The 14,365-nt window shown below is 38.8% G+C and overlaps 1 protein-coding gene across 1 annotated transcript in view; it reads right to left on the bottom strand.

Annotated features, from left to right (window-relative positions):
- The window catches only part of INPP5A (inositol polyphosphate-5-phosphatase A), a 327,681-nt gene that overhangs the window by 89,577 nt on the left and 223,739 nt on the right, over positions 1-14,365 (bottom strand). The window contains exon 9 of the mRNA XM_083363640.1: positions 12,616-12,700. Coding sequence (XP_083219766.1) covers positions 12,616-12,700 — 85 coding nt within the window. The remainder of the gene's footprint in view (positions 1-12,615; positions 12,701-14,365) is intronic.

The following is a 14,365-nucleotide window of genomic DNA, read 5'->3' as shown; positions in this document are numbered from 1 at the left end:
TCTATATGTAAGGGGCGTGATGGCTCAGTGGTTAAAAGATGCAGAACTTGTCAGCTGGAAAGCTGACAGTCTGGGTTTCAGACCTGAGCAATGGAATGAACACCTGTTCCCAACCCAGCTCCTGATCACCTAGCAGTTCAAAAGCATGCAAAGGTGAGTAGATTAATAGGTACCACTTTGGTAGGAAAATAACAGCGTAACATGTGCCTTTGACATATAGCCATCTTGGCCACAAGGCCATGGAAAACATCTTCAGACAACGCTGGTTCCCTCAGCCAAGAAACAGAGATGAGCACCGCATCCTAGAGTTCAGACATGACTGGACAGGAAAACCTTTATCTTTTTCATACATACATACATACATACATACATGCGTATTAATGCCAACTGATAAAATCAAATTACAGATAGGGCAGGGGGGGGGATATGTTGTTACTCGATCAACCACCCCCACTGTAATGCTCCCCATTGGGATCCCATGCTAACTGACAGAGTCAGATCCTTAGGCCCTTATGAAGGTCAGGACGGTTGGGGCTGACTGCACATTGTGGGGCATGATATTGCAAAGGGCAGGTGCAACGGCAGAGAAGGCCCTTCTGGATCCTGCAGTCTGGAATAATCAAGCCAATGGGGACCCTAGCATGCCTCCTCTGCCAGCACAGGTAGGACAGGTCAATCCCAGTGGGATGAGACAGTCCCTCAAGTAGCCTGGACCCACACCATGGAGGGCTTTAATGACGATTACCAATACCTTGAATTGCACCCAGATGCAGATTGAGAGCCAATGCAGCTCACAGAGCAGTGGTATTACATGGGCTATCCTTTGGGCCCCAAGAGCTGCCCATGTCCCCACACGCTGCACCAGCTGCGGCTTCCAAATGTTCTTCAAGGATAGCCCCATGTAGAGAGCATTACAATAGTCCAACCCTCAGATGACTAGGGCTTGAATGACTGAACTCAGGGATTTCTGATCCAGGAGAGGCCACAACTGGGCACAACCCAAAGTTGAACAAATGCTCTCCTAGTCACGACTGCTACTTGCTCTTCCAGAACCCCCAAATTGTGGACTGGATCTAACTGGGATAGTGCCCAGCCCAGAGTCAAAGATATTATTTTTGACATTCATGAATGACTGGAAAACCCTTATGGACTTTTTGCATAAAAAAGAAAATGATTTTGTGATTTTTGGTTTGGATGACTAAATACTGTAGAATGGGTTATAGAAAGAAGAGGTTTAAACGTAATCTTAGAGAGGTTTGATTAAAATTCAATGTATAGCTGGCAAGAAGAAGATTGGAAGCCACTTTTTTTTTCTCTCTCTCTCTCTTTCCATCTCTTTTCATTTTTCTGTCTTTTATTTTCTTTTTTTCGATATCATTTTTCTTCTTTCTCTTTCTCTTTCTCTTTCTCACATTTACTTCACTATATTTTTCTCTGAAGGTAGTTCTTATTATATATAAAATATTTTAATAAGAATTTCAAGAAAAGGAATAGACCTAATTCATCCATTTGCACATTATGCTTGGTTAGTATAAACCTGAGTTATTTTTGGTGGCTCAGTATGCTGTGCAAATTGGTTAAGCATTTTGCATGAACATACAGCTATTGAGAGTAATAATGTTCTCCACATTTAGGGAAATATCCACATATTTTGGATAATAATTCCCATAAGATCCAGCCAGCACTGTCAGTATTCAAGATCTGTGAGAATGTGGTCCAGTACATCTAGAGGGCATCAGATTTACTCTATACTGAATTCAACATTGTGGTACAATTCTACTTACACTTCCTCAGAGGTAATTCCAAATGAGGTTAAATACATTTTCTCCAAGATGCAAGTATTCCTTGACTTACAACCATAATTGAGCTTGGAATTAAGGTCATAAGTCTTTGTGAATGTTAATTGGGTCACCATATGACCACATCTGATTTTATGATTTTTTTGCAGTGGTCCTTAAGTGAACACATTGGTTGTTAAGCAAATGGTGCAGTTCTTAAGCAAATCCATTTATCCAATCAGTATTTTTTTTGCCAGAAATCAGAAGTACATACCGTATTTTCCGGCGTATAAGACGACTTTTTAACCCATGAAAATCATCTCAAAAGTTGGGGGGTCGTTTTATACGCCCAGTCGTCTTATACGCCGGAAAATACGGTATTAGAAACTGGCAAAAAAGGCAGAAAATTGTGGTCACATGATTGTGGGATGCTACAAGTGACTGTAAATGTGAACCAGTTGTCAAGCATCCAAAATGTAATCTCATACTTTTTGGAGGGTCCATCACAATGCCAAACTGTTGCTAAGCAACTGTTGCTAAGCAACTTGTCATTAAGCAAAGAGTACCTGTAAGCAATCACAGCACTGATAGATAACTATGGAAAACCTTCAAAACTTTTGAGGTGATCTACCACAAGCATAAATTTCCCCCCTCACTGCTTTATTTTTATTCTTCCTACTCACTTATCATTGTTGCTGCTATTGCTCTCACTATTAATTTTCTGCAAGGCGTAGGAACCAAAACCATATATTATGATGGTTTTTCTAACTTAGCCTTGCTCTACTTTGCCACACTATAATCAAAGATATTACAGTAATGATATTCAGAAAGGGATTAGATCACTTAATCTTTTCTACAAAGCAAGACTGAATAATGCTTCCATTTGTAGATTAATGTAAAACATTTCACTATGAAGCCTAACAAATTATTTTATTGAATTACCTCTGAAATAAATTAGCATATTTACATAATAGTTTATTCTGCTACTGCACATGGAAAAGACATCATAGTGATATTAATCTTTCAAACTGCTGAAGGATAAATAGTATTGAATTGTTGACTGTATGAAGCATGATCTGATCAGATTTAATCTAAAACTGTGGGAAATAGACCTTATCTACCTATTTATCTTTTCTTTAGAAATAATTTGTGCTGGCTCATCCATAACATAGATGGTACCATAACATAGATGTTCAGAGTAATATAATCTGAAGAAGTTAGATATGCAGCACAGAAGGTTAACAACAACAATGAAGTACACAAATGAGAATGTTATCAAATATTCCCCAACATGAGCTACAATTCTTAAAATCCCCAACTGCAGGATATGGAGTAAAGAATTAAGTTTTATTTTTCATTAAATATGCATTTATTTATTTTAATATTATTTATTACTAATTTCTTTACAACATGAGAACAGAACATGTATGTAAAATCAAAGCACTACAAGACATACATGAAATTTACATAAAAAAGAACAATAATATTAAAACTAGACTAAGTAAAATGACATTTCCTTTTGCATGTCAAGCTGTGAAACTAATCTAATCCCTCTCTGGGCCAATGTGGTCTTCAAAGCAACATGTACTTTTAAACATGCAACTCAAGCGACACAAAGAGAGGATGAAAAAGAATGTTGCTATCAAGTTCAGGTTGATGAAAGAGTTAGAACTGCAATTTCCAGAATTACCTCAAATGAGTAACTTATACAATGTGTCCAAAATCTGGGACTCATGACTCCCATGGAATTGACATTTGGCAAATTTTATAAAACATTTTGACATAATACAAAATGTCATAAAACATCCCCTGAGATCAACTTCTGATGTTCTGCAGCACAGTTCAGTGTGTGATACTTTCAAGGCAGATACATCTCTGAATATCTCCCTAAAGTTTTAAGAACTTTTCATGTACATTAGAAGCTTTGCCATTGTTAAAGGCATTGAAGAATCTGGTAAGGAAATATTTCAGAAATGATGACCCAAGGGGTCATGGATTGACTAGTTTATTTATTATTTATTTAATAAATAAACTAGTCAATCCATGACCCCTTGGGTCATCATTTCTGAAATATTGAAATATTGAAGCAAACAAATATTAAAGCAAACAAAAAGAAAAAAAATCATTGAACGATGCCTTATACATTGATAGAAATTGGCATTACTTAGTGCTTTTTGCAACATAGCTGAGCAGAAACTAAAATTCAAACAAGTTAAAAGCATGCCTGTCTCCAGTTGTAAAACAAAGCATTAAACTAAGCTTATAGTTTCCATTGGAAGATAACATAGAAACTCTGATTAGCAATTCCTTGAGTGAGAACTTTCTAATTTATAGAAAACTCCGTTTCCTACTTCATTGCATGAGGAACTATAGAAAACAGACAATCCTTTATAGGTCAATACCCTCTCCGCCCAATTAATCAATCAAAGACATCTACTCTAATAAACACAAGGGAAGGGGAACCTCTGCATGTTAAAAAGGCAAAATAACAGCCATCCTTGCACCAATGGAAGGCAGCCTTACAAATTTAAACACAAGTTGTGACCTTTTCAGGGTAAAAATTGATTCATAGGATTAATTTGGCCACCAATTTTACTGTAGGGAACTATCTTGAAAATAAACTGTGGACTAACTGCAGGGTTTCATTTACAAAGTATAGCATGCATGATATGATTAGTAAAATGTAGCAGGATATAATGTTCAAAATTAAGAGTATGAAAGACAAGTGGAAACAAGCTATATTCTCTTTGTCTTCAGTTACAAAACTCTTTAGTTTGCTGCAAAGGTTGTCCCAAAGGTGCTTTTTCAAAAGGCAACTGGACTATGTTTTTCCTAGAAGTCTTTCATTTCTCATCTGAGAAGCTTCTTCAGTTCTGACTCTGAATCAGCGAAATGTCTTCAAGGAAAAACAGTTGCCTTTTGAAAAAGCACCTTTGAGACAACTGTGATCTGGATGACTGAGAATCTCTACAGACATTGAAAATCAGGTGTTGTATTTGCTCTTTGATTTGGTTTCCCACAAAAATGTTGATAATTTATGTCTATAGTATAAATGAAATAGGCTTCCCCAATTGGCATCTACAGATTATTTCCAAAAAGGGCATACAGCTAAAAAGTAGTTATGTTTCAGAAACGAAATTAAACAGCAAAATCAAACCAAAACCATTATAACATAAACAATCTTGTTGATCTAGGCCAAATCCATCTTAGTCTAACATTTTGCTTTTAAAAATGCCCAGACAGATGCATCTGGGTTTTTTACATGTAGCAGATGGAAATTTGTAGCTTTTCTATCAGGGTTCTCCTGCAACTAGTATTTGGAGAAATTTATTTTTTATTTTTATTTTTTTTAATTCCATTTATATCCCGCCCTTCTCCGAAGACTCAGGGCGGCTTACAAGCTTAGCAGTAGCCTTCATTCTATGTATATGCCTGCTTATTAGGGCTTTCACACACACCCCAGCGGCATTATTACAAAGTCAGCTTAATTGCCCCCAACAATCTGGGTCCTCATTTTACCTACCTCGGAAGGATGGAAGGCTGAGTCAACCTTGAGCCTGGTGGGACTTGAACCTGCACTAATTGCAGGCAGCTGGTGTTACTTAAGGAGGCATTAGCCCACTGCTCCACCAAGGCTCACCCTCAACCTGGAGATATCCTTGAGTCTTCATGTACAACAGCCCTTAATCAAACTATCCTCCATGAATTAGTAGCAACTTTGTCTTCTGGTTATGAAGTCCATTGGTTACTTGTGTGCTATATGAAGAAGCACTTCCTTTGATCTGTTTTAAATCTCCTTCCACTCAGCTTCACTGGATGGTTCCTTCTCCAAGGGGAAAAAATTCTCCTTGTCCATTTTCCCCACACCATTCATAATTTTATACACCTTAATTATGCTCCTCCCAGCTGGTTTTTATGCACTTTACCCACCTCTATTATATATATTTTCAAATACAGGGACCAGAACTGTACACAGAACTTCAGAAGGTAATATACTCTGGATTTCAATAAGGACATTACAATGTTGGAATTTTTTTATTTTCAATCCCTTTTCTAATGATTCCTAGTATGGAATCTGCTTTTATCACAGTTGCTACACATTTAATTGACAATTTGATTGAGCTATCCAACCTGATCTTTTTTTATAGTTACTTTCAGACAGCTTCAATCTCATCAGTACATTAAGGGTTATTTTGGCCTCAGTGACAATCACTTTACACTTACTTAAATTGAATTGTGTTTGTGATTTGAACGATTAGATCATATAGGGAGAAACTACTCATAGTCTCTTTGGAGTAATGAAGAGGACAGAAGCTAAATGCCACTCACTGTGACAATGGCAATGCTTTAGAATGGATTCCACATGGAGATCAGGCAGGGCCCTCTTTGCTTTTCCAGAAATGTTAAAAACATAACTATTTGGGAGAGTATGCAATGTGTCACCTTTTACTTTCCAAATTCTTTAATTTTCTTTTAATTTTTGTTCTATTTTAGTTAAGTTATATTGTATACTTGTTTCTGGGATTTTATTTATTTATTTATTTATTATTTTTTATTCCATTTATATCCCGCCCTTCTCCGAAGACTCAGGGCGGCTTACAAGCTTAGCAGTAGCCTTCATTCTATGTATATGCCTGCTTATTAGGGCTTTCGCCCCCCCCCCCAAAGCGGCATTATTACAAAGTCAGCTTATTGCCCCCAACAATCTGGGTCCTCATTTTACCTACCTCGGAAGGATGGAAGGCTGAGTCAACCTTGAGCCTGGTGGGATGCGAACCTGCACTAATTGCAGGCAGCTGGTGTTACTTAAGGAGGCATTAGCCCACTGCTCCATCAAGGCTCTGACTGTTTATGACTGTTAATTGTCATATTTAACCATTTAACCATTTTGTGGATATTTTAATTGTTTTCTGTACTATGTACTATATCAAGTGAGCTGCTAAAAGTTGCTAGATTGCATTGGAATATGAAATGCAATGGTAGATAACTAGGCCATTCCTCCAGTTTAAAAAGCCCTTCCTGCAATTCTTTATACTCATTTTTGATTTTTATACCTTTCTGAATATTTTAGTACAGCATATTGCTAAAATCAAAATCATTTGTCAACACATAAAGAACCACTGCCACTAATAGAAATCTTTTGGGGACTCATTTCTTATTTCCTTATATTTAGAAAATTGCCCCTTTATTCCTACTTTTTGCCTTCTGTTTTTTAATCAGTTAGCAACCCATAAAGAACATACCTCCTCATCCACAACTATTACATATAGTACCGGTCTACTATAGTACCGGTCTACTATAGAGAGCGTCCTCTCGTATGGTATTGTGGCCTGGTATGCTGGTCTGACAGCCGCGGATAGGAAAGTATTACAGAGGGTGGTGAGTACAGCACAAGACATTGTGGGCTGTCCCCTGACACCACTGGATGACATCGCCAGGGCTCGTTGCCTTGGAAGAGTGAGGAAAATTCTCAGGGACGACTCACACCCTGGACGGTATCTCTTTACTCTCCTACCATCGGGTAGGAGATATAGGAGTATAGCCAGCCGCACCAACAGGCTGAAAAACACCTTTTATCCGTGGGCTGTTAGGCTTTTGAATGAGAAATAACTTGTGTGAATTTTATGCAGAATTGACTTGGGAGGCCGGTGTGTGGTGTAGTTGGTTCACATGGTGTAGTAAGATGGAGGGTTTGTTGTCACTGTGTGTTGGGGGGTGGGAGCACAAAGGGAGGCTCAGCTAATCTCAATGTACACATGTTGTACTTTGACAATAAAGGTTTTATTATTATTATTATGTATACATAGTTGTACTTTGACAATAAAGATTCATTCATACATTAGCTCAAAAATGTTTGATGAAGAACAGGCTTATGAAAATCTAAACAAAAAATGTACATGAGATTGCTTCTATCCTCATGTCTATTGACATCTACAAAAACTTACTCTAATAAAACTGAGGCAGGATTTCCCCTTGAAAAATCTACACTGAATGCAAGATTCCTTCCCCTAGCTTCCTAATTAATTTTCTTTGCTTATAATTTCTACTAAATTGCTTGGAATAGACATTAAACTAACTAGCCTTTAATTTCCCAGATCTCCCTTTAAAATGGATTCCTATTGACTACTTTCCACTGCTCTGGCACTGAGCCTGATTTGAGTGATAAATTACAGATTTTTGTAGGCAGTTACATTACGGTGTTTCAAGATACTGAAGCATTATTTTCTCAGGTAAAATAATTTACTGCTTTTTTGATTACCTAAGTAAATTAATAAAGACTCAAGTAGCTGTCTTATATCTTTTGTAATGAACACAAATGTAAAGATTTTACTTAGTTTCTCTGCTATATCTCTACCACAGCTTGTCAGGATTGTTTCCTGCTGCAAATACATTCTAAAAAGGTTTTTTATTCCAACAATAATAAGGGAAGATCTATTTCGGAGAGATCTGAATATGTCAAACAAATTGCAATCGAAATTTGACTGAGTTTTAAAATAAAACCAAGCCAAACTTTTATTTCCACCCCTATAGTAGCTAAGCAATATATTCTGTAGACAACAGTTATTTATACATATACATAAATACAGAACAACACACACACACACAATCTCTCTCAAAAAGGTGGTTTCTTGTGTTATGGTCCAACTCTAGGTGGCGGTGTTCATCTCTGTTTCCTACCAAGGGAGCCAGCCCCAATGGAGTTCTAACCTAAAACTTCCAATGGCTACCACCGCATGGTGTACATGTTTCCTAGAATATCTCTTAAATGTGACCAGAAGCCAAAGTTCCCTTCTTCATTTCTTCTCCTTCCCCCATTTTTAAAATACGAAACAATGCTGTGAATTATTTGGTCATCCTTTCAGAGATATTTCTTTAACAGATTCTAATGTACTGCCTTCACTGAAAAACCTGGGATACATTCACAGATATATCTGCCTTGAAAATATGTTGAGCACATTTTCCATCAGGCTGACCTGGACTGACAGGGATTTTAATTATGTTTTTAATTTTTAACTTTAATTTTTAACTTATTTTAATTTTAATTTATTCTACAGGGGCCATTAATTTAATTTTCTTTTAACTTCTGTATTATTGTATTTTATTGTTGTTAGCCGCCCTGAGTCCTTCGGGAGATAGGGCGGCATATAAGTCCCAATAATAAATAAATAAATAAATATAGCACAGTCAAACACACCGATATGTTTTATGACGTTTTGTATTATGTCATAAACTGTTGGGCACAAGGGATCCAGAACAACATAAAGAGTTACTTCCAAGTATTTCCTTTATTATTGTTCACTATAGAAGGAATCCCGCCAGACAAAATCTGCATAGCTATTAGATAGCTTGTGAAAGATTAGGGAGGTCAATCCGCTCTGGCTTTCTTCCTGAATACCAAAGATTCTTGGTATACCAAAGAGCTAAGCTCTTTGATCCTTGGGAAAGTAAGACCCTTCTGCCACACTGTGCTACATTCCACCCCATAAACTGTTTCACGATCATTTTATACCATAAAATGTTTTATAAAATTTGCCAAATTTTCAGTTCCATGGGAGTCATGGATCCCAGATTTTGGACACGTTCTGTAAATAGTAGGTATGTAGGTTCAAAAACTGTTGCCCTACGATGCAGTTAAAGGTTACAGAAACAAGAATTATACTAATATATAGATACCTATATCTAAATATATTTTTTTAAATTTTGATGCCTTCCAACTCTCAAAATCAGTACTGGTAGGTACTATGTTGAAGAACCCGGACTACACGTAATCCATTCCTTTCCCAGAATTACAGCACTTACCTTCACTTTGCTTAAATCTACAGGCAACATGTTATTTATTGTGGCAAAACTACCTGGACTGTTTCCATTATATAAGGATGGGCTAGGGGTGACATGGTAGCCGTGTGCAATATCTCAGGGGCTACCACAAAGAATAGGGAGTCAAGCTATTCTCCAAAGCACCCAAAGGCAGGACAAGAAGCAACCTATATCTAAGGAGAAATTTCCTGACAGTTAGAACGATACATCAGTGGAACAACCCACCCCCCAAAGTTCTGAATGCTCCAAAACTGGAAGTTTTTAAGAAGAGACTGGACAACGATTTGTCTGAAATGGTATAGGTTTCCTGCCTTAGCAGGGGGTTGGACTAGAAGACCTCCAAGATCCCCTCCAACTTTATTATTATTATTATTATTATTATTATTATTATTATTATTATTATTATTCAGAATGTTTTAATAAACAAGACTCTTCTTGCAAAAGTTTCTAAGTATAGAAACTTTTGCATGGGAATATTTCTATATTTATTAATTAGAAAGTAAAAGGCTTTTAAAATGATACTGAAAACAAAAGGAACTATAACTCTCAGGTTCAGCAGCCTCTAAGGCAGACATGTCAAACACAAGGCCCGGGGGCCGGATCCGGCCCGCAAAGTGGTTTCATGCGGCCCGCGAAGCCATCCTGGAAACAGTGAGGGAACAGCCCCCGCTGCCTTGGCCCTGGCCCAGAGACCCTCCTTCTGCAAGAGATCCTCAGATCTGTCCCACTCCTGCCCAGGCCCCCATAGGCACTCTTGATGCGAACGATGTAGAGCTGGCCACACCCACCCAGTAGGCCATCCGCACTCTAGCCACGCCCACCCTGGCCACGCCCACCCAGCCCCCTGAGGGCAACCGCAATGCTGATGCGGCCCTCAATGAAATTGAGTTTGACACCCCTGCTCTAAGGGATCTATGACGTATGTCTTTAAAAAAATAATTAGTAATTGAACAGCAATCTATTGTTATTCAAGACATGTTTGAACTTTCAGACTGCACAACGGAAGTGCAAATGGAATAAGTACAAAAACAAAAAAAAAGTTGCTATGGCCAACTAGAGCAAACACAGCTGGAACAGCTATGCCTTTTTAATTAGCTAATAATGAGCTAAAACTTACGTCTGCTTTATATGAACAGTGACAGAGTAGGTACCAATTAAACACAGATTAGTGGACCCAGCCACTGATTAAGTATACAAGAAAACAAGTTATGGGATCTTTTGTTGTTGTTAATGGGGTTAGGATAAATTGGCAATTTACCAAGAAGATTTCAACTCCAAGAAAACTTTGATGACTTATTCCTACAACAGTGTAATAGTTACTTCAGCTACTGGGTTGACAGATGTAAAGTGATTTTAAAAGTTTGTGAACCCTTCTGAACTTTTGAAATATTTTTGACTCATTTGTATAATTAGGTTCTCCCTGTCTAGTTTTCGAAATTGTGTGGAGAAGTGATCACATTTTAGGTTGTATTTTTCTAGAAATATTGAACATTCAAAAAAGTTCACAGCTTTTAAGCACCACTGTATATATTACAGAGGGTATTATTCCCATTCCTGCCCCAAATGTTTCTCATATCATTTTACAATATAGTAACTCTTCACCATGAAAGTTCTGTGAGAAAACAAGAAATGGATTCCTTTATTATCACTCAGGATTTTTCAAACTTTGCATGACACTTCGGTTGACAATTTTAGAAATGTTAAAATGAATGAATGAATGCTGTTCCCAGCAACTTTTTTTTTTTTTGGCAAACATTTGAATCCTCCCAACGGGGTACAGATCTGTGCAGCATAATTGCCTTTGACCTACAACAGTTTTCAGTGTTTCATTCACAGGAAATGTGAATGAAATCAGAAATGTTTGGAGAATTTGGTCTGTATTCTTGAGGACTGAAATGAACTAAAACAGGGGTCGGCAACCGGAAAAAGGAAAAGAGCCACTCAGAACCGGTTCCATCACACAAACAAAAAAGTGGGAGCCGCAAAAAGTGCGCACGCGTGCGTCCACTCACGTGCATGCGCAAAAAACATTTTGCGCATGCGCAAAATGGGAGGCACCTGTGCGGCGACGGGTCTCCCCTTTGGAGAGTTGTGCGCCGTTCCGTCCGGAGACCTGCCACGTTCGTCAAACATTGACAAACATGGCAGCTGTGCAAACGGGATGGTGGCGGTTTGGAGAGTGCGCGCGCACCTCTCCAAAGCCGCCGCCGTCCGGAGACCTTCCCAACAAACGGCGCCGCTGCCCGTTCGCGCGGAGGTGCGCGCACACCTCTTCAAAGGTTTGGGGAGGTGCGCGCGCACCTCTCGGAATGGGCAGCGGCACCGCTTGTTGGGAAAGGTGCCGCGGCCCGTTTGCAGAGCTGCCGTGCACCTCCACCCATTCGGAGAGGTGCGCGTGCACCTCTCCAAACGGGCGGTGCCACTCTCCAGCGGAAGCGCCAGGATCAGCGCTTTTTCGGGGCTGTCAGGGCTGTTACTCTGCCCGTTCGAAGAGGTGCGCGCGCACTGGGCGGCTGGGAGCCGCATGCGGCTCTGGAGCCGTGGGTTGCCGACCCGTGAACTAAAAGAACCAAATCAATAACTACCAGATAAATATGATGACAAAAGGGACAAAATGTTTGCTAGCAAACAACCAAGCTCAGAAAGCACCAAGGACTACATAAATAGCACATTTCTGTCTATGGCATTAGAAGAAGAACATTTCTCAATCTTTCAAGATTAAATCCCATATCAGTGCAGCCTTTGACTCTTTGTATTGAAATAATGGGTTTAATGTAGATTATTATATGATTCGCAGCATTATAGCAGGAATAAGGAATAATCATATTGAATCAATCTGAAATTATAAAACTATGCAAACCATATGGTTTGAGAGCTATTTTCAAGTTTTTTTAATAAAAGTTTGCTTTTTTGACAAATTTTGTATCAATTTAAATTCCTTACTAATTATTTTTTAAAAAATTGAAGAATTTTGAATGGAATGTAGATGTAATGTAGATGTAAACAAAGAATTTCCTACCTCTACCACTGATTTTGAATCCAATCGAAAATTGAAATCACCAAAGATAAAATATGAAACTCGTTCAAACCGCTGATCTATAATTCTGAAAAGATAAACAAGAAAAAAAAAATTAATGCACTGTGTTCTGAGGTATATGGAATAAAACAAAATCCAGAGATTTACCAGCAAAGAAATTAAATGTATCTTGATGGTATATATTCCAATAGATTAGGTACCAAAAGCCACCAAAGATGAGATTATCAATTCACAAACCCTTTAGACTGGTTTAGAAGATTTCTTAGAACATATATGTCAGGGAGTATGTCCATGATAATTTTCAGTCATTCAAGTACAGTTGACTGGTAATTGAGTCATGGTAACTGGAATTCTTTTCTTATTGATTCAAAATGTTTTGCTGCTTATCCAAGTAGCTTATTCAGTCTGAAAAGTTGATTAGGGGACCCAATATATATATATTCTCCAGAGAGTTTTCACATCTCACCTAACCCGGATAGGCTCATTAGGTGAGTAGGCAGAGAGTTGTTGGGATATAAATGTTCTAACTCCTACCCTAGGGTCATTAAGTGTGGCCTTCCTGTTGAATCAGTGAAGCAGTCTTAATTTTCTGGGGATTGGTCAAAGAGTAACATAAAAATGGGGGACAGGTTGTGTCTGAGGCCTTCATCTCTATTGAGGAAGGATTTTTGATTTTGGCATAAATGGATTCCTTCATTTCTCTCTCTCTCTCAAACCATCTATTTTCCCTGTCCAAAATGTGAACATTATTGTACTCAAGAGTGTCCTTTTTTAAAAAAAATATTATTTATTGAATTTCTATACCGCCCTTCTCCCAAAGGACTCAGGGCAGTGTACAGGGCAATAAAATACAATGTACAAAAGTTAAAAGTAAAATTAAATTAATTTAGCCCTAACAATAAATAGTTAAAAATAAACCCAAACCCTTAGTCCAGGCCGGCCTGTTCAAACAACCAGGTCTTCAGATCATGGCGGAAAGAGTGAAGGTCGGGAGCCATCCGGAGCTTAACAGGCAAGTGATTTCAAAGGGCTGGCGCGCCCACAGAGAATGCTCTCCCCCTGGGGGCCGCCAGCCGGCAATCCCTGACCGACGGCACCCTGAGGAGGCCCTCTCTGTGGGAGCGCACAGGACGAAGGGAAGTTGACGCCGGCAGCAGGTGCTCCTGTAAGTAATCCGGACCCATGCCATTTAGGGATTTATAGGTCATCACCAGCACCTTGAATCTTTTTTAAAAAATGAATGCATATGCTGATTCTGGTCCTGTGGTGCTATTGCTCCTGTGCTGGACCATCCTTTTGTATAAAGGCTGCTTGGTTTCTCCCATATAGAGCCCTGAACACTCCTCACTGTAGTGGGCTGCATACCCTGCATTATTCTTCTTTTGTTTGGGTGTCTAAACTTTAGGGTGGACAAGTGTTTGTCTCAGTGTGTTGTTGGGTTTGAAGAACATGGGTATGTGGTGTTTTCAAATATCCATTTTAGCTTCTCCAGTACACTAGCTGTGTAAGGAATGATCAGGTTCTTCCACTGACTCTGAGTCTCAGCACTGTCTGCCATTCTTTTGTTGGATCCAGATGTTCATTTAATAAAGGCCCCATTTGGATACCTATAGGCCTTAAGAGCTGTCCTCAGATGCCTGTTTTCCTTCTTTGGGGCATCCCTGGAGATAAGGATGTTTTCTGCCCTATGATGTACTGTTCTGATGACTCCTAGTTTGTGTTCAAGGGGATG

The sequence above is a fragment of the Vipera ursinii genome (assembly GCF_947247035.1).
Source record: "Vipera ursinii genome assembly, chromosome: 5".
NCBI lineage: Eukaryota > Metazoa > Chordata > Lepidosauria > Squamata > Viperidae > Vipera > Vipera ursinii.
Note: the sequence above shows the minus strand (reverse complement) of the source record. Positions and strands in the feature narration are given on the sequence as shown.